The sequence below is a fragment of the Chelonia mydas genome, chromosome 9 (assembly GCF_015237465.2).
Source record: "Chelonia mydas isolate rCheMyd1 chromosome 9, rCheMyd1.pri.v2, whole genome shotgun sequence".
Lineage (NCBI taxonomy): Eukaryota > Metazoa > Chordata > Testudines > Cheloniidae > Chelonia > Chelonia mydas.
Window position 1 is genome coordinate 35,627,872 of NC_057855.1, and position 22,204 is coordinate 35,650,075.

At 42.2% G+C, this 22,204-nt stretch overlaps 1 protein-coding gene across 50 annotated transcripts in view; it reads left to right on the forward strand.

Annotated features, from left to right (window-relative positions):
• DOCK10 (dedicator of cytokinesis 10) overlaps positions 1–22,204 on the forward strand; it is a 247,285-nt gene that overhangs the window by 53,355 nt on the left and 171,726 nt on the right. For 8 of the 50 annotated variants that reach the window (XM_043523101.1, XM_043523114.1, XM_043523118.1 and 5 more), the window contains exon 1: positions 20,736–21,289. The exons of 38 other annotated variants lie outside the window; for them this stretch is intronic. In XM_043523101.1, coding sequence (XP_043379036.1) covers positions 21,185–21,289 — 105 coding nt within the window. In that variant the 5' untranslated portion in view covers positions 20,736–21,184. Of the gene's footprint in view, positions 1–20,735; positions 21,290–22,204 lie in introns of those variants that run through there. 4 more of the 50 variants (XM_043523134.1, XM_043523135.1, XM_043523102.1 and 1 more) reach the window with 4 other exon arrangements.

Below are 22,204 nucleotides of genomic sequence, written 5' to 3' on the forward strand. Positions count from 1 at the left end.
CCTGAAGTTGATTCAAATAGAAGGCAAAGTAAATGTATGTTGTTCTGCATACCCTCAGAATCCCATAGCAGTGCCAGTTGGACTACTTTGCCATTAACATTCACATCCATTTCCTGACCAATGTACTGTATGCCCAATACATATCTCACACCAGCGTTTATACCACTGCTTGACTTTGGCTCAATTTTTTATCTTGTTTCTACCAATGTAAATGCAGACTAGCTTGAGTAGAGTTCTGCTGGATTTAAATGGATATAAATGACTCTGTCCCAAAGTCTCTGGCTGCACACATGGGTGTGTTGACTTAACTTGGAAACAAGTAAGCACTGTAAGAGATATAATGCATGAGCACTGTAAAGAGAAATGGACTATATGAAAAAGCCAGCCACTGGCAGGGGGAGGGGTGGGGGGAGAGAGAGAGAGACAGAAAGAGATCAAGAGGCAAAGGAGAGCTGATTGAGGAGAAAGAGGGAAGTCAAGTGTAAAATACTTTTTTCTTCTCATCTCAAATAAAACTGGTATGTTGCTGTTAAAATATATGTTTGTAAAATTTACTTTTTAATCACTGGCTCTCATTACTTTGTCTTGATGCAGCAAGATGTTCCAATCAATGACACGGCTTTTTTCCTTCTTTTTCTACCTGGAAGATGCTTGGGGCTTTTTTTTTTTTTTTTTTTAAAGGCCTATTCTTCCCTTCTTCCCACCTCCCCCCCCCGAAAAAAGCCTTGATTGCTGGATAAATATTTATCCAGCTCACTCTTGGTTAGGTTAGAAAACTGAAGGAAGGGAGTGTGCCAAAGCTGTTCCTGCTGTTCCAGGTTCAGAAACAGTTTTTCTTCATCATCAAGCAATCGCAACTCACAGGGCTTGATTCTGATCTCTGCTATACCCATGTAAATCCAGAATAGCTCCATCAAAGTCACCAGTGTGGCTTGTTTCAGAATCTGGCCCCATGCAAATGGCCACTGCTCTTGGAAGACTGGTAGATTAATCAACAAACAATTACTCTCCCAATATTCTACTTGACCCCCATCAAATGAATGGCTTCTAATGCTTGTAGAAGTTGCACCTTATTAAGTACCCTTCCTAGCAGCCATAATTTTGGCCAGAGGAGTAGGGGAAAATGACAATGTCTCCTGCAGGAACCTTCCTCCCTGTCTTTGCACAACAACATCCTCTAAACAGTTCCAGGGTTCATTCTTATAAGAACGGAAAAAGGGTGGTTGGTATGTGTGTGGGGGTGGGGGGGTGGAGGGAATGGAAGAGGAGGTAGAGGGGTCAGATTTTGCTGTTGATCAATTTTAGGAACTGAATGGCTGAGGGATAAAGTGGTGATTGGATATAGAGATTTTCACCTGTAGATCATTGGTTCAGATCTGACCTAGGCTGGGATACTCATTGAAAGGCATTAACTCTTGATGGCCACTGGTGTGTTATAGTAATGATAAGGTACATTTTGGGCCTGTTAACCTTGACTGTGCCCCTTGAGGGGGAAAAAAACCCCTAATATGTGCTCCTAAAAACTGATTTGAAATCTTTTCTAACATTTTACGATTGTGATCTATTATTTAATCCAAAGCACATATTGACAATGATTAATTTGATTGTTTGTTTACTGTATATAAACTAATTATCCAATGAAAAATAACCATATTTTTTTCAGACTTTTTTCAGACTTGCTGATGTCTCCAGGATCACTCTGAAACAGTATAAAACATCTTTATAAAACATCTATTTTCTGTTTCCTCTTCCTTCTCTCTGTCTGCCATCTATCACACCCTATTTTTTCCCATTACTTTTGGTATTTTCTTGAAAGTACAGAGCCAAATTCTGTTCTCAACTACACTGGTATAAATCCAGCCAAATTTACCCTGGGGCTAGGCTTTTGTAATACAGCAATGGTCTGGTCATAGGATTCTTATACATTTTTCTCAAGAATGGAACAATTAAAGGAGGTAGAATGGAAAATAGATGTGTTCCTACCTCAGACCAAAACACAGGGCCGCTATCATACAGAACGGTGTATATAATAATTTGAATAGTCTGCTTGACTGTATCAGGGGACTGTTTTGTACAGCACCTAGCACAATGGGATATTGATTCATGACTAGGACTCCTAGGCACTATGATAATACAAATAATAAGTAATAACCTCAGAGGTCAGCTATAAAACTAGCCTATTAGGAGTTGAAGATTGTGCCACTCACAGTTTTCCTTGGCTTTTCTGTAAGGTCTTGGGTTTGATCTATGACCTTGATGTCATCAGGATTTTTGTTTTGGTCTAAAGGTAATGTACCAAAAAAGTGTTCCCCTGTACACATGAAGGAATTATTTCATTTACAAGGATAAACTCAGTTAGTAGAAATAATTTTTAAAATGTAACTTGCTTGCTCAGGATATCCCCTTTGAGATGTTGGCCCTTAGTATATAATATCTGCAAACATGTTTCAGCAGTGTGTATAGCAGAACTTGGGCCACATCTGCCCTTTGGTACACCCCATTGCAATCGGTTGTGTAGGAGTGACTAAGGGTGGAAATGGGCCCAGTAGCTCTAATCTTTTGAAACTTAATGTAAGGGGACTGTTGTCCCCTTACTAACATTCAGTGGGGGTGTTTTAGTTGCTAGCTCCCAGTACTAAAGGGGGAAGGGTCGATGGAGAATCAGGACCCTGAGACTGACAGTCCCCAGGAACAATGGGGAGAGGCCAATGTTCCAGGTCAGCCTGAATGACAGGGCGGGCAGGCTAATCAGGAGGCAAGGGAGGTCCTGTCCTCCGTGTGAGCTGGAATTGCCTGGGTCAGACAGAGTGGGGCCGAGCTAAGGAGAAAGCAGGGGCCCAAGCTAAGCTGGGGAGCAGAGCTATGCCAGATCCAGAGTGAGCAGACCCTGTCCTGGGAGCAGAGCTGCAGCCCCACAGCCCAGAAAGAGCAGACTTGCCCTGGGAGGAGAGCTGCAGCAACCAGAGCCAGAGGGGCCACAAAAGCAGCCCATGAAGCAGGTCAGTGCTGGGAGCAGAGTCACAGAAGCAGCCTGCAGAGCAGACCTGTCCTGGGAGCAGAGCTGTAGCAACCAGAGGCAGAGGGGCCAAAGAAGCAGCCCAGGGAGCTGGAGGCAGAGCAGCAGCAGCGCTGAGACAGAGTGGTAGAGCTGGAGCAGTCCAGAGCTGGGTGCAGTGAGCAGCTGGGGAGATCGAGGGGGGCCCTGGGCAGCGGGCCCAGCACAGGGAGACACCTCAGCCAAGAGGCTCTGCAGGCCAGGCTTGGATCGTAACCCCGACAGGGCGGGGGCAACACTGGGAAGAAGGGGCCTACCACTTAGCGCCTGAGAGCGTGTGGCCACCACCAGAGCGAGTGTCCAACCCACAGCATCCCTGCAGCACAGCCAGGGCCTGAGAAGAAGGCCTGGGACTTACAAGGAACAGACTGTGAAGTGCCCTGACATTCCAGAGACACTGTTTGTGATGTTCCCTGCCACAGAGTGGGGTGATGTGTTTCCTTTAACCTTTCCCATTTTCCCTTATTCTTTTTAAAATTAATTGTTGATGAAATAACTTGCATTTGCTTTAACTTGTATGTAATGGTCAGTGGATCAGAGAAGTGCCCAGTGCAGGGAGAGTACCCCGGAGTGGGGACACACTGGCCCCTGTCCTAGGTGACCACAGCAGGGTTGGGGATCGAGCCCCCCAGGAATCCTGGGCTCAGCCTTGTTGGGGTTACGAGGACTCTGCCAGAGAGGAGAGTGGAAGGGGAGTCCTCAAGGGCAGGGAGGCCTCTGGGTAAAGGAAGTGGGAGCGAGGACTCAGATCCTTTTGCTAGCCCACTTCACTGGGGTAGTGCAGAAGCCAGGAAAGTTCCCCACAAGAGCGGGACTATTCCCCCGCTTACATTAACGACAGGTTCCTAAGTGAGGGATAACAACTAAGCTAACTCATCTCTCCTCCTCCTTTATTTCCAGTGTTGCATGACCCCAGCTCTTTCCCTGGCTTTCACTCTACCCTTCAACATGCTTAAGGAGCTTTTGTTCATCCCCCTTGGGCACCCACAGCTCCCTAGAAACACCAGGCACCAATATAGAGCATGCAGTCCCCTGTTCTCCATTCATCTGCCAAGTGGCCTCTAAGCATGCATTTGCTCTGTAACCCTGCTACACTAGGGTTGTTGAAGATACTCTCAGCCACCTACCACCAGCAGGTTCTCAGCATTAAGCCAGAGAGTAAAACAGGGTCCCCGAGGAAGTAAGGTGGACGACGCATGAGCCTGGAGACAGGTTCTGCCAGGAGTGGTACTGCCTACCCTGACCTCAGAACCCCTCACCTCTTCTCAGCACAACGTCTGCTATGGGCTTCCTCTCGTCTTTTGGAACTGGCCAGGTAAAAAGAGTAAAGTTCCTTGTAACTGGCCAATCCCTAAGAGTTAAAGACATAGAATACTACAGGAAATGTTCATTAAACACAGTACATTTCAGCAAGCACTTTTTAAACTGAACATGAGCAGATAATAGGAAAGAATATTTCCTGGCAGAGCCAGTTCTGATATTCGCAAAAAGAAAAGGAGTACTTGTGGCACCTTAGAGACTAACAAATTTGTTAGTCTCTAAGGTGCCACAAGTACTCCATTTCTTTTTGTGAACACAGACTAACACGGCTGCTACTCTGAAACCTGAGTTCTGATATTGGCTTTGTTTGTTTGTGAAGTCTCTGCAGAATTTAATATTTACAAATGTATTTGCTATTCACAATTGTTCGGCAGAACATATTTCAGCCTGTGGCTTGCAGGGTGGATTGATTGATTTAAATCATGGCTATTTAAATCAGGAATTTAAATCATGATTTAAATCACCATGTGGAAAGCCTTGATTTAAATCATCAATTTTAATTAACTTTTCCATTTGTACTTCAGTTATTTTCTAAAGAATGGTGCATTCTCATTGGTTGCTATAACCATCACCATATGTAGATTTAAAACTAAATAGAACCTTTACACTAGATTTGGTACATCTTTTTGCCACCAGTTTGGGTACACTATAACTACATACATTTATTTAAGCAATTAAATGGCTTATTATTTTCGGATTCTTATTACTTGTACATTTTTAGTATGTCAGAAAATGGTGAATGATATATTGCTTATTATTAGATAATTAACTTTCTGCTCATGATTTGTATCAAGCTGCATTGGGATGATAACCGCATTAGAATGGCTAATTAAACACACAAAACAGCATATAAATTTTATTTTTAGTAAACAGAACAATCCTAAAATACAGTATATGACATATTGTGCCATATTTGTAAAGTTTTTGACCTCAAAAGTTAGACTTTTTTTCTCTGATTCCTTCTTTATAGAGATAAGCGGCCTTTAACTCAGAGTTTTTGATAGAGGCTCATGGATTCAGCATACTTATTTTTAATTTAAATGCTTTAAGAGATTATGATAAGGTTAGGCCTTAACATATTTTGTATTGAATTCAGATTTCATTTTAAACAGGTTTATTTTTAAACTTAAATAGCAAAATAATAAAATCTGAGTTAAATAAAAAATCTGAGATTTTAGATGAACTATTTGCTTTGCGTATGTCTTCAGCTCTTTATTGTTAACTCCTTGTATTGCGTGATTGTGTATTGTGTGCACCTAAGTTGCATGGTTTTGTTTCCACTGACTGCATGACAGAACCTTTATTAATAAGGGCAAGGACTTGCGGTGTGACTAATGAATATAGCCATAACTGTGTGCAAACAGCCTTGAACATGGGTTTTCACATGTAGAACACTTATTCATCGAACACCGATACAAACAGAAAACAATCTGTGGGAATATTTGTGAGCAAGTGAACCAAAAACGGTGCACACAGTAAAACTGAAGAGTTATTTGTAAATAGTACAAATGGTTTGAGCAAGTGCTCAGTTCTAATCTTTATGCAGTAGATCATTATTCATATTAGAATTACTGTAGGACACACCAATTCATAGTATAAAGCTGATGTCTGAGCCATGTGTTAACATCCTTGCTTTTGTCAGTGTGAGTGATACTGTTCACATTTAGTGCAGTTTATTTTTAAATTTATGTATATTTTAAATGTTTGTTCATTAAACAAAAAAGACATATTTTGACAAACAAACAAAAATTTCCCCCAAAATGTCTGAGAGGTGAGTTGAATTTGTACCAACTCCCAAGGAGAATTTTTACACAGTATTTTTAAACTGCCAAAAACTATTGCATGCTTCAGTCATTTATGGATTCATAGATACTAAGGTCAGAAGGGACCATTATGATCATCTAGTTCGACCTCCTGCACAACGCAGCCCACAGAATCTCACCCACCCACTCCTGCCTGTCAATTTTCCTTTTCAAAACAAAATCAAAAGCAGTTTGGAGTTATACAAATATGGTAAAGCATTCCAGCCTGGTGATCTTGTACATTATCTGATACATATTTAAGAGGCAAGGAGATTTCTTGGGAAGGATTGTTCCTAGGCTGAGACTATATTTGCTTAGTTTAGCACACAAAAGGGAACAGACTGGGAAAGAACTGCAAGCAGGCTCTGCTTTAGTAACTATCCACATCCCTTGCTAATGTAAGGGGACTGTTGCCCTCTTACTAACATTCAGTGGGGGTGTTTTAGTTGCTAGCTCCCAATACTTAAAGCGGGAAGGGTCAATGGGGAATCAGGACCCTGAGACTGACAGTCCCTAAGAGCAATGGGGAGAGGCCAATGCTCCAGGTCAGCGTGAATGACAGGGCAGGCAGGCTAATCAGGGAGTCAGGAGGCCAGGGAGGTCCCGTCCTCCATGTGAGAGACAGAGTGGGGCCGAGCTAAGGAGAAAGCAGGGGCTCAAGCTGAGCTGGGAGCAGAGCTGCAGCCCCAAAGCCAGAGGCACAGCCCAGAGAGAGCAGACTTGCCCTGGGAGCAGAGGTGGAGCAACCAGAGCTAGGGGGCCAGAAGAGCAGCCCACAAAGCAGGTCAGTGCTGGGAGCAGAGTCACAGAAGCAGCTTGCAGAGCAGACCTGTCCTGGGAGCAGAGCTGTAACAACCAGAGGCAGAGGGGCCAAAGAAGCAGCCCAGGGAGCTGGAGGCAGAGCAGCAGCAGTGCTGAGGCAGAGTGGAGCTGGGGCTGGAGCAGTCCGGAGTCGAGTGTCGTGAGCAACTGAGGAGAGCGAGGAGGACTCTGGGCAGTGGGCCCAGCACAGGGAGACGCCTCAGCCAGGAGGCTCTGCAGGCCAGACTCGTGTGTGGAGATTGGTAACCCTGACAGGGCGGGGGCAATGCTGGGAAGAAGGGCCCTGCCACCTAGAGCCTGAGAGCGTGTGGCCACCACCAGAGCGAGTGTCCAACCAACAGCATCCCTGCAGCACAGCCAGAGCCTGAGAAGAAGGCCTGGGACTTACAAGGAACAGACTGTGAAGTGCCCTGACATTCCAGAGACACTATTTGTGATGTTCCCTGCCACAGAGCGGGGAGATGTTTCCTTTAACCTTTCCCATTTTCTCTTATTCTTTTTAAAATTAATTGTTGATGAAATAACTTGCATTTGCTTTAACTTGTATGTAATGATCAGTGGGTCAGAGAAGTGCCCAGTGCAGGGAGAGTACCCTGGAGTGGGGACACACTAGCCCCTGTTCTAGGTTACCACAGCAGGGCTGGGGGTCGAGCCCCCCAGGAATCCTGGGCCCAGCCTTGTTGGGGTTACGAGGACCCTGCCAGATAGGAAAGTGGAAGGGGAGTCCTCAAGGGCAGGGAGGCCACTGGGTAAAGGAAGTGGGAGTGAGAACTCAGATCCTTTTGCTAGCCCACTTACCGTGGTAGTACTGAAGCCAGGAAAGTTCCCCACAATAGCGGGATTATTCCCCTGCTTACACTGGCACTTGTTTCTGGTAGATGCAGGATGTATTTGTAGAGAATCAGAAGTTAACCGCTTAGCTTCTGAGCTCCTGACACTCCCTCCTTTGTAGTGTTTAAATGCTGTTTCATTGAAATCATCAGCAGGATGTTCCATGTTGTAGTACTGGTTGAATGGATTAATTGGACTGACATGGTACATAACCCAGCTAGCTGGGTAGAGCCGGATTGTCCCTGTCCCCAGTGTAGGTGTGTGGGGGTATGTCAAGGTTCCTTCCCCACTCTGAACTCTAGGGTACAGATGTGGGGACCTGCATGAAAGACTCCCTAAGCTTATTCTTACCAGTTTAGGTTAAAAACTTCCTCAAGGTACAAACTTTGCCTTGTCCTTGAACCCTATGCTGCCACCACCAAGAGTGTTAAACAAAGAACCAAGAAAGAGCCCACTTGGAGATGTCTTCCCCCCAAAATATACCCCCAAGTCCTACACCCCCTTTCCTGGGGAAGGCTTGATAAAAATCTTCACCAATTTGTACAGGTGAACACAGACCCAAACCTTTGGATCATAAGAACAATGAAAAAACAATCAGGTTCTTAAAAGAAGAATTTTAATTAAAGGAAAGGTAAAAGAATCACCTCTGTAAAATCAGGATGGTAAATACCTTACAGGGTAATCAGATTCAAAACATAGAGAATCTCTTTAGGCAAAACCTTAAGTTACAAAAAGACACAAAAACAGGAATATACATTCCATTCAGCACAGCTATTTTACCAGCCATTAAACAAAAGAAATCTAACACATTTCTAGCTAGATTACTTACTAACTTTTTACAGGTGTTCTGAGCTGCATTCCTGATCTGTTCCCAGCAAAAGCGTCACACAGACAGACCCTTTGCCGCCGCCCCCCCGCTTTGAAAGTATCTTGTCTCCTCATTGGTCATTTTGGTCAGGTGCCAACGAGGTTATCCTAGCTTCTTAACCCTTTACAGGTGAAAGGGTTTCTTCTCTGGCCAGGAGGGATTTTGTAGCACTGGGGACAGAAAGGTGGTTACCCTTCCCTTTATATTTATGACAGGGTAGGATGATTAAGGCTCAAGAGGAAAGGATCATCTTTGTGCACGCCACACAACGGGAAGATTGCCTTTGGAGAAAATCACCCCCAGGAAGGTGGGGAGGAAACACGGCTGTGGTTCTACTCTCTCTCAGCCCCCTGCAGGCTTGGGCTGGAGCACCTAGAAGAGCAGGTTTGACTCTTGAGTTGTCCTTGGGGCTGCAGGGATCTGTGGAGGCCTGTAGTAAGGGTAAATTCCACAATCTAGCCCTTACTGCACAATGTAACATTCATTCTTTTCCTTTCCTAGCTTTTGAAATATTATTGCACTTTGTTGTATCCTCTTGCCTGTTTTCACCTGTACTTCATTGGCTCTACTCACATAATGCTTTCAGGATCAGGCTAATAGTTTGCAAAGTATGTTTATGAAGCGCTAATAAAGGTGTCAGTTGTAAAGCAAAACAAAACTGTATAGCACGTTCGCTGTGAATGCCATGATAGAAGAGCCCTTTGGAATGATACTAGGAAGTTACCTTCCTATAAGAAATAAAACCACACGATATTAACATTATCAGCACTGGACAATGTATCTCTTACCTCTTGGAGCTGAAGTGAAATGTTGGCTGAGATTCACATGCATAGTTCTATGTGCAAACTGGTGGGAATGTGTAGCAAAAATCCCAGAAAACCCATAGCTGATAAAAGTACCCTCGCCTGCATTGTAACTGAAGACGGATATACCTAATACAAAGAAAATGAACAAGGAAATGGATGTTCTGCTAGTTTCGCTTCCCAGGTCTAGGCATCTCAGGTTGAGTAACTAGGTCCACCGTAAATTCTTGCTGGGGTGTCGCTTGGTTTGGGGGGTGATGGGAGGGAGTATTCAGAGCCTAATGGTAGGAGATCAGGAGAAACCTAATAGGCAGAGCTGGGTTCAGCCCTGCATGTTACTTCGCACAAGGCCCCACAAAACTAGGGCTAGTTCTGGGGTACAGGATTTCTTCTGTTCCTGTCTGTCTCTTCCAGCCTTTCTTCATGTTCATAAATAAATAACTACTTCATCAGTGATTAAAAAAAAAACCCACCCATTTATCACAAATATCTATTAGGGTTCCCAGTTATCAGCTTTTAATCCCAGCTAAGCCATAAAATGCCCCCCCATCCAGAGCTGATGAGCCATTAATAAGTCCAGGTGACTGAAACTTTAGTTGTAGTATTACAGTAATGCCGACACGCCACCGTGGAAGCTGGGGGCGTGTTGGGCTAGGCATTGTTACAAGCACATAGCAAGAGAGTCCTTGCCTTTAAGAGCTTATGTTTAAGCACCCAAAGGATGGGACAGGAAACGGAAGTGAAGTGACGTGTCGTAGGTTGTACAGTGGCAGTGCCAAGAATAGAACACTGGTCTTTTGACTCCCAGTCCAGCACTGTGTACACTGGCCCAAACTGGTTCTGACTCCAGACCCGTGCAGACCATCTAGAAGAGGAGAGGGGCTAAGAGAGCATTTTGTTTTGAATTCCTTTCCCCTTGCTGCGCACTAAACTAAATTAATGCAAATCTTACTAGCAGGACTTCACATTCATTCCTTATGTAGTAAAAGAAAAAGGGAGTCCATCACAGCCGCTTTTGAAATTCCTAATCCTTTTATATGTCTGCCAAAATCACATTATGAGCTGGGTATTTCAGAGTATCCAAAGGATAGATTATCACGTGTGGTCTATTTCCACTGAGCTGCTCGGAATAGACCCAGGAGCTGTGAGGATATGCACATATGTGTCTGGGGCCACGAGAATGCAATATTTAACAGAGTAGCTGTCAGGCACAGCAACACAGACTTATGCACATAGTACAGTATAAGGAGAGAGACCAGTTTAGTGGTTAAGAACAAAGCAGTCAAGGGGATCCCATGGTCTAATCCTGATAGAGCTATTGATAGACTGTATGACCTTGGCCAAGTTGCTTGACCTCCTCCTGCTTCAATCATGCCAGCTGGGAAATTGGGTAAAAATGTGGAATTTCTCTGTAAACCAGACGTTGTGTTTGAGCTGAGCTTTTTTGGGCAAATAAACAAAGAAAAACAATCCTTTTTGTAACTGACAATAGCATCAATGGCACACATTAGAACCACCGCGTGCAGTGGAAGCCAGAAACTGCAAACAGCATCATGTCTGGAAATAGTAAACAGAGATGATTAAATTATTTAATGGCCTCTTATGGCCCTTCATCATTATTTGTGTTTTGTTATCAAGACATGACTCCAGCCCTACTCTATGAAAACAAGAGTAATGTTTTTTTAAGATTTCCCAATGGAGTAAACTAAAGAAGAAATTAAAGTAATTGCTTATTTTGTTTTTGTCTGAATCAGCAGGATTAAATGGCTAATGGAAGGTTTATGTTCACTGCCCCGATTCCTGATGTATGAAAGCTGGGAAAGAATTCTATTTGTTTAGGGGGAATAATATAGCCCAGTTTTGATCCAACCTACTCAGGGGCACTAGGGGCCAAAGCCGATGAAATACTGTGTTTTGTCTGTGCTGCTGGACAGCATAGCAGAGAACCCACATATAGAGACTCCACACCCCCAACTTGGAACCAAGAGCTGCTGTACAATACCTCACCTCCCTTCCCCCCACCCCCATTGCTACTACTCCTGAGAGATGTGGGAGGGAGTGCTGGTGGTGAAAAAAAAGACTTGGGGCCAGATTCTCTTTTCTCACTAGTTTTATGGACATATAAATCCATTGACTTCATTGGAGCTACTCTTTGTTGGCACCAGTGCAAATGAAAAGAGAATCATGGGCGAGAAGTAGCAGATGAACAGATCATGCACCCTTTGGGTGCAGGTGGATTTCCAACGTGGAAATCTGCCCAGAAGTTGCAGCTGATCAGACCAACAGTATCTTCCATTGCAGCCTCACTCCAAGATGCATCTGGTAGCGAGTTGCAGCATAACAGCAAGGTTGCTATGTATGACATGCTGAGAAGGGGAAATAGGAGCAGCAGATAGCTGTGCATCCGTTACTAGCCTCCCAAGATCCGCATGGATGCAGGGACTGCTCCTTCCACACACAGCTGACCATGCTTCCCAAATGGGAGAACTGGGAGGAATTTTCATGAGTAGAAACTTGGAAAACCAATTAAGGGGTAGCAGGTGGCTCAGGATGTATTAACGGCAAGCGCCCATGAATGCTGTTCAGGCTGTTTGAGGTATTGTGTGTGTGTGTGTGTGTGTACTGTAAGACCCATTAAGCACTATATGTGAAATCAAACTCATGACTGAGAAAATACCCTCACCAAGACCTCCCTCTTCCTCTCCCCTCAGAAGGAAGTTTCAACCATAAAGGAGTCCCATGGACTCTGACTGTGAACAAAGAAGCTGGCAAGTGCAACCCATTGAAAGCTCATGACACCACTACTTCCATGAGAGGGTGTGTCTTCACCTTTCATGCAGTGGACAGAAATAGAGGAACCTTTCACATATTTGTTCTGCATGAGATACACTAATACCTGGGGCATGAAGCGAAGATAAAAGCACAGTGAAAAGAATAGTTGAAATCAGTGCACTGTCAGCCTCAGAAGAAAAGAGATGGATTGACATAGCTGGAGCTGGTGACCTCAGGAGCCAATGTCTGGAAAGACACATTAGCAGAGCCCTGGCAGATATTATAAAAGAGACTTGTGTTTTCCTTTCATGGCTGTTTGTTGCAGAGATGTTGTCACACTGCCTTGGAGAGCTTACCTTGTGTGCTAATGTCACAGTTATCATGATGAATTCTCAGCCCTCCATGTGGTCAGAGCTAGTTTTACAGATTTGTAGAGCAAGTGAAAGAATGAGCTTGTTTAACCCTTCAGCTGGACTGTTCACAAGCTTAAAGTTAAGCAAATGCTTAAGTGCTTGGTTAGATCAGAGCCTGGGTGCTCAGCAGGAACACACCCTATTTGCCTGGCAAATGTCAGCTTTGTGCACCCTGCTGATTCAGTGCTAGAGCAGTTCTGACAAAAGTTGTTTGTTTTAATAATGAAGTAGGGTTTTTTCACTCTTCCTGTTCTCGAAAATGGTAGAACTGTTTTTTCCTCAGTAAAAACATGCTTTCGGGCAAACACTAACTTGGAACATTTCAGCCCCAAAGGTGACACTTCTGTAAAGTTTTGAGCAGCTGAAGACAAATGGTTAGAATAGAAAGAACTATGCAACTTAAATTGCAATAGCTGCTTCTTCTCCTGCTGTAATGTTTGGTTTACCTGTCTAAGGAGGAGATCTTGACAAGCATGGTGTTCCCATTGGTGCATTCACAAACCACTAACGAGCTGTTAACATGTTCAACATCCTGAAGAGGCAGATAATAGTGGTCTTTGGCAAAGAAAGATTAATGTGTGATTTCTGATACGATATCTTTCTCTCTGGATTTTTGGCATTTAGACCATGGAATCTGTGTGGGGTGTATGACATCGATCATAATTAATTTCTTAGTAGTGCTCTGACAAATCTCTGAAGGGTTGACAAATTTATATCTGATATGATTCTGTCAGTCCAATTGCATGACCTACTTTTAGCAATGTTGCATTGTTGGAGCACGCAGGATCAGATGAACAATAATTATGTGTTTCTGAATTGAAAATGAAAGCAAAGATGATGAATATAAACAGCAATAGCAGTGTATATTTATGTAGCTTATCGGCTAATGCAACCTATACACTATTATCCAGATTATCATTCTCAGTTTCTGAAATATACTAGCACAGCCTTCAGCTCTTGTGACTCCCACGCGGCATCCAATTGTTGGCCAGAAAAGATGGGGGAGCCCAATAGAGTATGTAGCACTGAACATCTTGCAGAAGATTGCCAGAGGAATGATCACAATAGCATTAAGTGTCAGACTCTCAAGTCTCCCCACAGGGCTCCATCTTTTGTATTTTTTTAACTTCTTACTGGTTCCTGAGTTCACGTCCACGTGCTGTGAGTGATGGGAAGTGAATTTGCAGCTACTTCTGTTTCCTCTGCAGAAGTCAGAAATTTGGCATGATCTTTGCTATTTAGCTCTTTATTTTTTGTGGCTCACGCAGGAACTGCAACAGATTAGGAAATGCTGCATGCCATTCAAAAGAGACAGAGAATGATTGTGTACTTCTTTTGGTGGAGGAAATAATGGAAGATTTCTGTACAATTAATATAGTTTCAGTGTTGGCCTGATTTTACAGAGGCTATAGTCTATATTCCTTCAGCCAGGCTTTACATCTCAAGAATTTAAGTAATGTGCTGTTTTGTTTTGTTTTTACCCTGCCACTTGGCAGCCATTAACATCAGGAAATATAATACTCTGAGTAGATAGGTGACTTGACTTTGGCAAAATAAGCAGTATAAGAGTGAGCAGAAAAGATTCTCCTTTTGATTTAGTCACTGATTTTAAGAGCTAAGTGTTATTCTTATTAGTTATTTTTAGTGGTAGTTATTTTTAAGTAAGCCAATTTAGATTGATATGGAAGAGAATGAACTCCTCTGTCCATACAACACTGCAACACATGTGGTGGCAGTGCAGCCTTTCACATATCACCTCACCCAGGTTCCTCACCTCTGATGTATGCATGAGAAGGCCTAGAAATGAGAATGGTGTTTAGTCTCCATGTCACTCGGTCATCACCTCTTTGCCAGTTAACGCATTCCCTTCCAATATTTATCACCTTCCCTTATCATTCTTTTCTTTCCTTTATTTACTTTTCTTTTTAAATTGCCCTTCCTTGTTTCTTTCTCTGGGGGAGCATTTTAGAAGTGTGATGTTTTATTATGGTTTTGTATATTGTATTTGGTTTTATTGTGTTGTGAAGAATGTGTGGGGAAAAAAAAGTCCACATTTTCCAAAGTCCATATCCAATGCATGCATGTGCAAGTTCTTCCTATGGGTGCACAAATCAGGGACACATTTTCAACCTGCTCTATGTTTTATGTGTCAGTATCCTTCTGGGACAAAAGTACTGAGCAGACTGCAGTGCTTTCATTCTCCTGACACTTGCTGTGAGTTCTTATCATTGCATGTGAGTTCCAATGAGTCTAAAGAAATTGAGGACTCTGAGTTTGTTGAAAGTGCCGGCATTGTTACTTGGAGCTAAGGTTACATTATGATTCATTTTTGTAGAATATAGACAGATTATATAGTTTTGGGAGGACAGCATGATTTCAAGTTCAGTACATCAACTATAAGTTTAAATATTTGGCCTGATATCCTTAGAAAGTGTCTTTATATTTGAGATTGTTAACTGAAGATGTGGATCTTTGACACTTAATATTCATATTTCTATAGGGCCACCATCAAAACATTAATGAAACAAAGGACAGCAAAGCACATTGATGGTTCATTTCTGTGTACAGCTACACATGCGCGCATCAGTGCATATCATGAATCCAAACTGAAGTTAATGACAACATGAAATAATTCATAGATTTAGGGGGAAAACAAATTACATCAGATGAAGATTTGAACAGAAACAAAGAAAGAAAGAGAGTTGTTATTTTTTAATTGGAGTTTCATTGAAGATAAAGCAGATCAGATACCAACTGGCCACAAAGCTAAAGAATATATAGCCATTTCTAGAAAAGAAAGAAAGAATCACATTGATATCCAGATACTTCATATTGTTAGGTTCATTCTAAACACTGAAAACTTTGAAAATGTTCAGCTAAGACATTGGAGCAGATGCTAGTCAAACACTGAAGTAACTAACTGACATTTCATCATTTCGCTGAATACTTCAACATTCTCTGGAACCCAAATGTCTCAGCCAGATGCAACAGCTCCCAGTTACCAGGCAAGGCTCCTGGAAGAGGGAGAACCGCTTGTGGTGATCCAGTCTGTTTAAAAAAAATAGTTGGGGCAACATTGTGGCTTAGTAACATCACTTTGCTACCTGGGGACGCTCATAATACAAATAATAATGTTTACATTGCACTTTATGGTTGTGACTTTTAAAGCAGTTCAGGGGATTTAGCCATATTAATTTATCCAATTTAATAGACATTTAAGCTAATAATTATTTCAAGATCAGTCATTCAGACCTGCCCCAGCAGAAATTGGGAAGGTTTCAGAGGCAGAAATGCTCAGTGCAGGAGGAAAGGAACACCTTACAGTGCTGTCTGGTAGCTACTGTCTCTGCCATTTAAGGGCCTGACCTAAAGTCAATAGGAGTCTTCCCTTGGCTCCAGTGGGCTTTGGATGAAGACCTAAAAGAGTGGTGTTGATAGGAGAACCTCTGTAACAATAAGTTCCTTTAGACAAAGGTGAGAGAAGAAGAGGAAATAATAGGGATATCCTTGAGCCCCATGAAGAGTTGCATGGAGCAACCTGCTCTCACCAGCTCTCACCCATCATGGTCCTACTCAGCTACTGGTATATATAAAACAGCTTCCAAAAGTATAAAAACAAGAGAGACTTGTGTAACCCACACCCCTCCTGGGTGTGATGTTCTGTCCCAGCTAGTGGCACTGAGACCACGTAAAGAGAGAGAGTTAAATGAGTCTGCTGTACAGCCTTAGCTAACAGCCAGTTGGCTTTTAGCTCATGCGGTAGAGGCTCATGCACTAAGCTCCAGAGGTCCCCTGCCTGCTGATGACTGGGATCCGTCAGCATTACACTTGCACTCTCCAACATCTGCTTGACAGGATCCTACAGAGTGAATCTGTTCCAGGGGGCTGAGAGAAGTCTATTATCATTCTTTCAATAAAAAAAAAAGTTTAACAACTGAATGTTTGCAGCAATTATACGGAAACATCAGTTTATTGTTCTATTTGCAACATTAATGTGTGTGGTAATCTAAATGATGTAGTGGTCAAGATCTGTAAAAGTCCAAAGATCTCTAAAGAGCCGTAATTTCCTTGATGGTTGTAAGGAACTTGCTGGCTGCAACTGTCAAGATTGAGGAGTAATTAGGATATAATTTACAGTAGGTGCCAGGAAAGTTTTATTTTACACTTTTACCAGGAGGTAAGATATTACCGGTCCCAATGATATTCCCTATTATAGGTACAGAGAATACCTGCTCAAAACAGCAATGTCTTACCCACCAGAAAAAAGGTAAAAGAAAGATTTTTTTTTATTACACCCACCAGCGTACCAGTCCTACTTATATATATTTGTTGTTCCGCCACCTCTTACATGTTTTCTGTTGATTTCTCAGTATTCAGACTGTGGGCTTCTCAGCACAGAGATGGTGCCTTCAGCTATGCATGTAACACTGCGGGTGCTACCAGAAATTATAATAAATAATACTGGGAGTCACATCATTGAAGAAAGACAGGAAGATTCTCAGTGGGGATAGAAAAATGGGTGTAAGTAGAATAACAAGCAACTTGAACCTAAAATCACCTTTTATTTATGTTGAGGTTCATAGAAGTTTAGTTAACTTCAGGAAGCAGAAGTGACAATATCCCCTGCTGCCCTTGCAGGATCTCCAGCCTGACCAGAATCCAGAAGGATAGGAGAGAGCCTCCACTTTCTTGTCAGGTCTCCAGTTTCAGTATAGAGACTTTAGAGACTGGATAAAGTTCAAATCTGCATCTTGATTTTGGAATGTTTTTCTGAGCCAAACTAAGGACGAGACTCTGACAGGCCTTTAAATATGTGTGCTGCGGGGGGCGGGAAGTGTGTGACAGATATTGTATCTTTCGGGCCACTAAATATATAAATGATTTATGTATGATTGTGTTCTACTTCATGGGGTGGGGGTACCACAGCTCTTTTGGGAATTTAAACAGTGGGAGGTGTCAAAGGCAAGTCACTGCAACTAAACAGCTCTATAGTGGTATCAGCCCCTGGAGGGGTTTATGTGTACTGGTTCAAGCTGGGTTATCCAGAGACTAGAAGACAAAGAAATGGCTTTTGATATAAAAGGATGAGCTTGAAGTGACACAAGGCTTTCTTTCTGATCCAGCAAATGGACAGGACCTTCTGTCCAAGAGGGCCCCAACCATTGTGGCAGGATTGAAAAGACAGCGGCCAGCTAGGCCCAATAAGGCTGAGGGGTAACTTCTGGTAAGCTTTTAGCATGTGTATAGGGACTTTTATTGTTTTTTTGTAAATATGTTTTGTCTGTAATGCTTTTACCTTAAGAATAAATGTACTTGCTTAGAAGGAGGTGTGTGGTAACTTGTAACTGCTGGCAATACACTATTCATAGTCCTCAGAGAAAAAACAATTCAGAGACATTGGTCATCACTCACTGTTCCCTTTTCAGGGTGGCGGGCAACAATACTATGCTCATCCCAACTTGGGGCAGTGACTAGATGTCACATTTTGGCCCAACACTTCTGTCCTTTCTCAGTTTCACTCATCAGTAATGTTCAGCCTATTTTCCTGCAATCAAGCAATAGTGAAAGAGGTCTGAGGAAAGGAAACCTTATGGCCCTTTGGCACAATAAAGTGTTAGAAAAAGTGGTCGATATTCTAAAGAGTCTCTGAGAGGAATCTATACCTGAATTAAGTTAATTCAACAGAGCTGAAGTTTCCAGAATTAAATTGTCTGGCAAGGATGTTTTGTCTTGGCAGTTCCATCCACTGTGTCATGTGAGAGGCTGTCAGAAATCAACTAGAGTAGAGTGGTTTGAGAGAAAATAAGGAAGAATTCCAGCTTTGTTAATGCTGTGGTTCTGTATTGTTAGCCACTGGCAATCTCTGCATGTCTTGGCAAAGGACTTCTCTTTTCCATCTCTTACTGCCAGACAGTGAAGACTTTCACTGCTTTGCTTAATGTGTGTACAGTGAAACCTGTCTTAAGCAATCATTGGAGAGATCAGCAAAATTCATTTGCTTAATAGAGATGGTCTTCTAATAAAGAAAAAAAAGCAGATTTTTGCTCAGTAGTGGGGAGGGGTGGTCTCTGAAGGCAGAAAGTGGCCTATTAAGAGCGGTCTGTTGTTCAGGTTTCACTGTATTCTAAGTTGTGAAATGTCATAGACAAAAACAAGCGGGCTGATCCAGCTGACATACTGTTTCATAAGGATGTGCTGTAGCAGTTCAACCTCCCAAACGGCCATCAGAAGACAAGAACTCTCACATTTAGCATGGGAATACTGCACATGGATTACTACTAGAAATATGGAATACTGCAGAGGTTTTGAAAGATGCCTAAAGACATTCAGGAGTTGAAAAGGGTTTGTTGGAAATTGGAAGGAAAACATGGCACTCAGGACAAAGTCACAGGCCTCAGACTATGTGCTGCATGATGACTGTAAAAAATTATAGGAATGTTATTTTTACTGCAGTTTGAAGCTTTTTGAGAGAGGAATGCATAGCTAGCTTTTGCACCCACAAGTCAGGAAGAGAGAATAACAGACAGACATAGCTCAGCCATAGTGAGAATTAAGGAAAACTGCCAATTGTCTTGGATCAAGCACATCATTTAAAAAAAAAAAGAGTGACCCATAAAGAGAATATGTGATGGGAAAATATAGCATGACACATATCCTTAGCTATGGCCAAGCAGTGGTGGTGGAAAAGTGTCCTTTGTGCTCTTCCAGTCCTGGGATATCTATATACTTGTCTAATCCCCTATCTTAGTTTACAGTAGCTTGACAGCTGCCCTAAATTATATTGCTGCCATTGTCTTCAAGAAGCTGTAGCCTTGGCTTGCTAGAATGTAAGAAGCTCCAAGACCTGGTCCCACCTCCAGTATATCCCCTACCCTGGCAGCAGGGACAGAGATGTTTAGGAGCTGCTATAATGGCTCTATATCACCAGAGGATCCCTGTACTCTGTGATTGATCCTCCTGTGGTTAGCTCTGTGGGCTCTAAACCTGTTTTGTACCAGTAATGCCTGTGAAGGGGACTTCAAGTTAATTGACTGAGATAGCTTTTGCGGAAATGGCTATACAGCATATCAGGTAGATCTAATGTGACCTGGGGAGATCATGGGACTGTATGCATCGGTGATACTTCCTATATGCCATGGTTACCAAAGCCTTAGATTAATAATGCTTCTATAAAAATGCAGCCTGGATGTTACAGAAAGGTAATCTTTTAGCCTTCCTGTGTGTGACCCTGTAGAATTAGAGCTAGATGACCAAATTCTGTTCCGTTAGAATGATATAAATGCAGAGTAATTCAGATGACACCAAATGGACAGATTCCTTTTTGAAGCCAGCAGAATTACCTTGGATTCAAACTGTTGTTAAAGGGAGAATACGCTTAAAAATCCCAACACGAAAAGGAGGATATAGAAAGTGTTCTGAGAAGTGTTGTAATAGGAAAGAGAGAGGGATTTTTTTTTAAATTGAGAGTATTTTCAGAAGATATTTTCTCTTCAATAGTTTTTTTAGACTACATACTCTGGTAATAAATATTCTTTTATTCAGATATTTTATACATCAGTGGGGAGAAAAAATTAAAGCAGAGATTTCTTGTATTATATCTTACATGTCAAAAACATACTTTGAACAATCATATATCAAAAATGTCTATAGCTGTCTATTGTCTATAGATGTAACATTTTACAGAGCTTTTCTTCCTCTTATTGGTACCTCATACCATTGAAAAAGAGGAACTGTTATTCAGATACAAAAAGCAGAGTTTATTTAACATCAGATGTCTGAAAATGATGACCTAAGTAACTGTTCTCAAAAATGGGAGTTATGGTGGATAGCAAAGAAGATTCTTGTCTTGAGAATAAACTTTTTCGGTTTATTCAGGTTGCAAATGCATATGTAACAGCAGCTGCGTCCATACAAGCAGAACTCAGTCAGAGGCAATGCGTATAGTGTGTGTGTGGGGTGGGGGGCGCACGGTTACGCAGGGTCATGTGCCCCCTCCCTTGATTTCTGCCAGGGTTTATATGCCCTGCCCTGAACCGTGCTGAAGATCATCAAAACCTTAAAATTGTGCTCCCGCCCCACTATCGTCTCTGAACTCAGTCATTTTGGCTTTTGACCAATGAAGAGTTTGGCAGGGGAGGGGGCTGGGTAACGGACATAAATGTTTTTCTGGAGGCAAAGATAGACGTTAAGCTGTAATAATTTCTCTACAGCTTCCTATTTCAATCTGCTGTAAAGACAAGGTGCTAAGCTTTTATTTATGGCTTAATGAGATACTGTCTTCCCAATAGCGGAATATTACTCACAGGAAGCAATGAGTTATTGCTGGTTTTCTTTTCCTTTCTGTTCAGTTACTGTGGATACAGCATGTGTTAAGTTTTAGACACACTTCCCTCTTGAACAGTCTTCATTCGGGTTGCTGAAGCTGCTGAAGCAAAAAGGTTAAAGGAACACAGTTTTTAAAGAACGATTTGTTTGCTGCTTGAGTTCCCATTGATACAATGAGCTTTCGAGGGAAAGTTTTCAAAAGGGAGCCCAGTGAACTATGGAGGAAGAGAAGGACTGTTAGGCGAGTAAATCAAGGGGAAATTCACAGATTAAGTTGCGTATGTATATTTATTTTTCTTTTGTCTACTGTTTTTCAAGACTCGTTAAAAATCACAGGGCAAATCCTCGTCAGCAGCCTACTCATGGGTAGTAAAGGGCATGGGATTTGGTCCTTGGTGTCTCCATATGAAAAAAATCAAGGAATGATTGAATGAAATGAAAGCATTGACACCTCAGTGTGTATGACGGAACCTATGATATAGCACAACGTGTATAAAACAAGTGCTGATACTCTTACTCATGCAGAATTATACTTTGTAACACACTGAAGCCAATGGTGCTACTTGTAAAGTGCTGCTCTTTGTGAATAAGGGTATCACAGTCTGACTCTATACAGATTGTGTTTGTATTGTATTTCTGAGAGGGGAAAAAAAGAGAAAACCAATATTCTTTTACAGTGGTGTGGACAAATGGAGAAGGCCTGGACAAAAAGACCTGGGTAGAAATCCTGCCCCATTGAAGTCAATGGGAGTTTTGCCATGGACTGCAATCGGGCAAGGATTTCATCTCTGAGATTTACTACTGGCCCTGCCATTAATTCACTGTGGGACATTGAGCAAGTCACTTAACCACTCTACATGTAAGTTTCCCTTGGTGTCAAAGCTTACCGGCCTTTGTAAAGTGCTTTGAGATGACAGCATTACTTTTAGAGATAATGGGTCCTTTTCCTCACATAGGTATTATGAAAATTTGTGGAAGACCTGGGTTTATATGTTATATCATGTATTTTTTTCTTATATTAGTGGAGACCCCTTTTTCTGGTTATTGTAAGAAAATTAATTAAAAGTTAATACACTTGAAGTGAATTTATTTTAACTAGCGCTTCCTCAAGAGGAAAAAATCCCAAACCTTTGATACATTAAAAATTGGTCAGCCAGGTTGACTTGAGACTTAGGTTCACAGTTCCCCGAGAT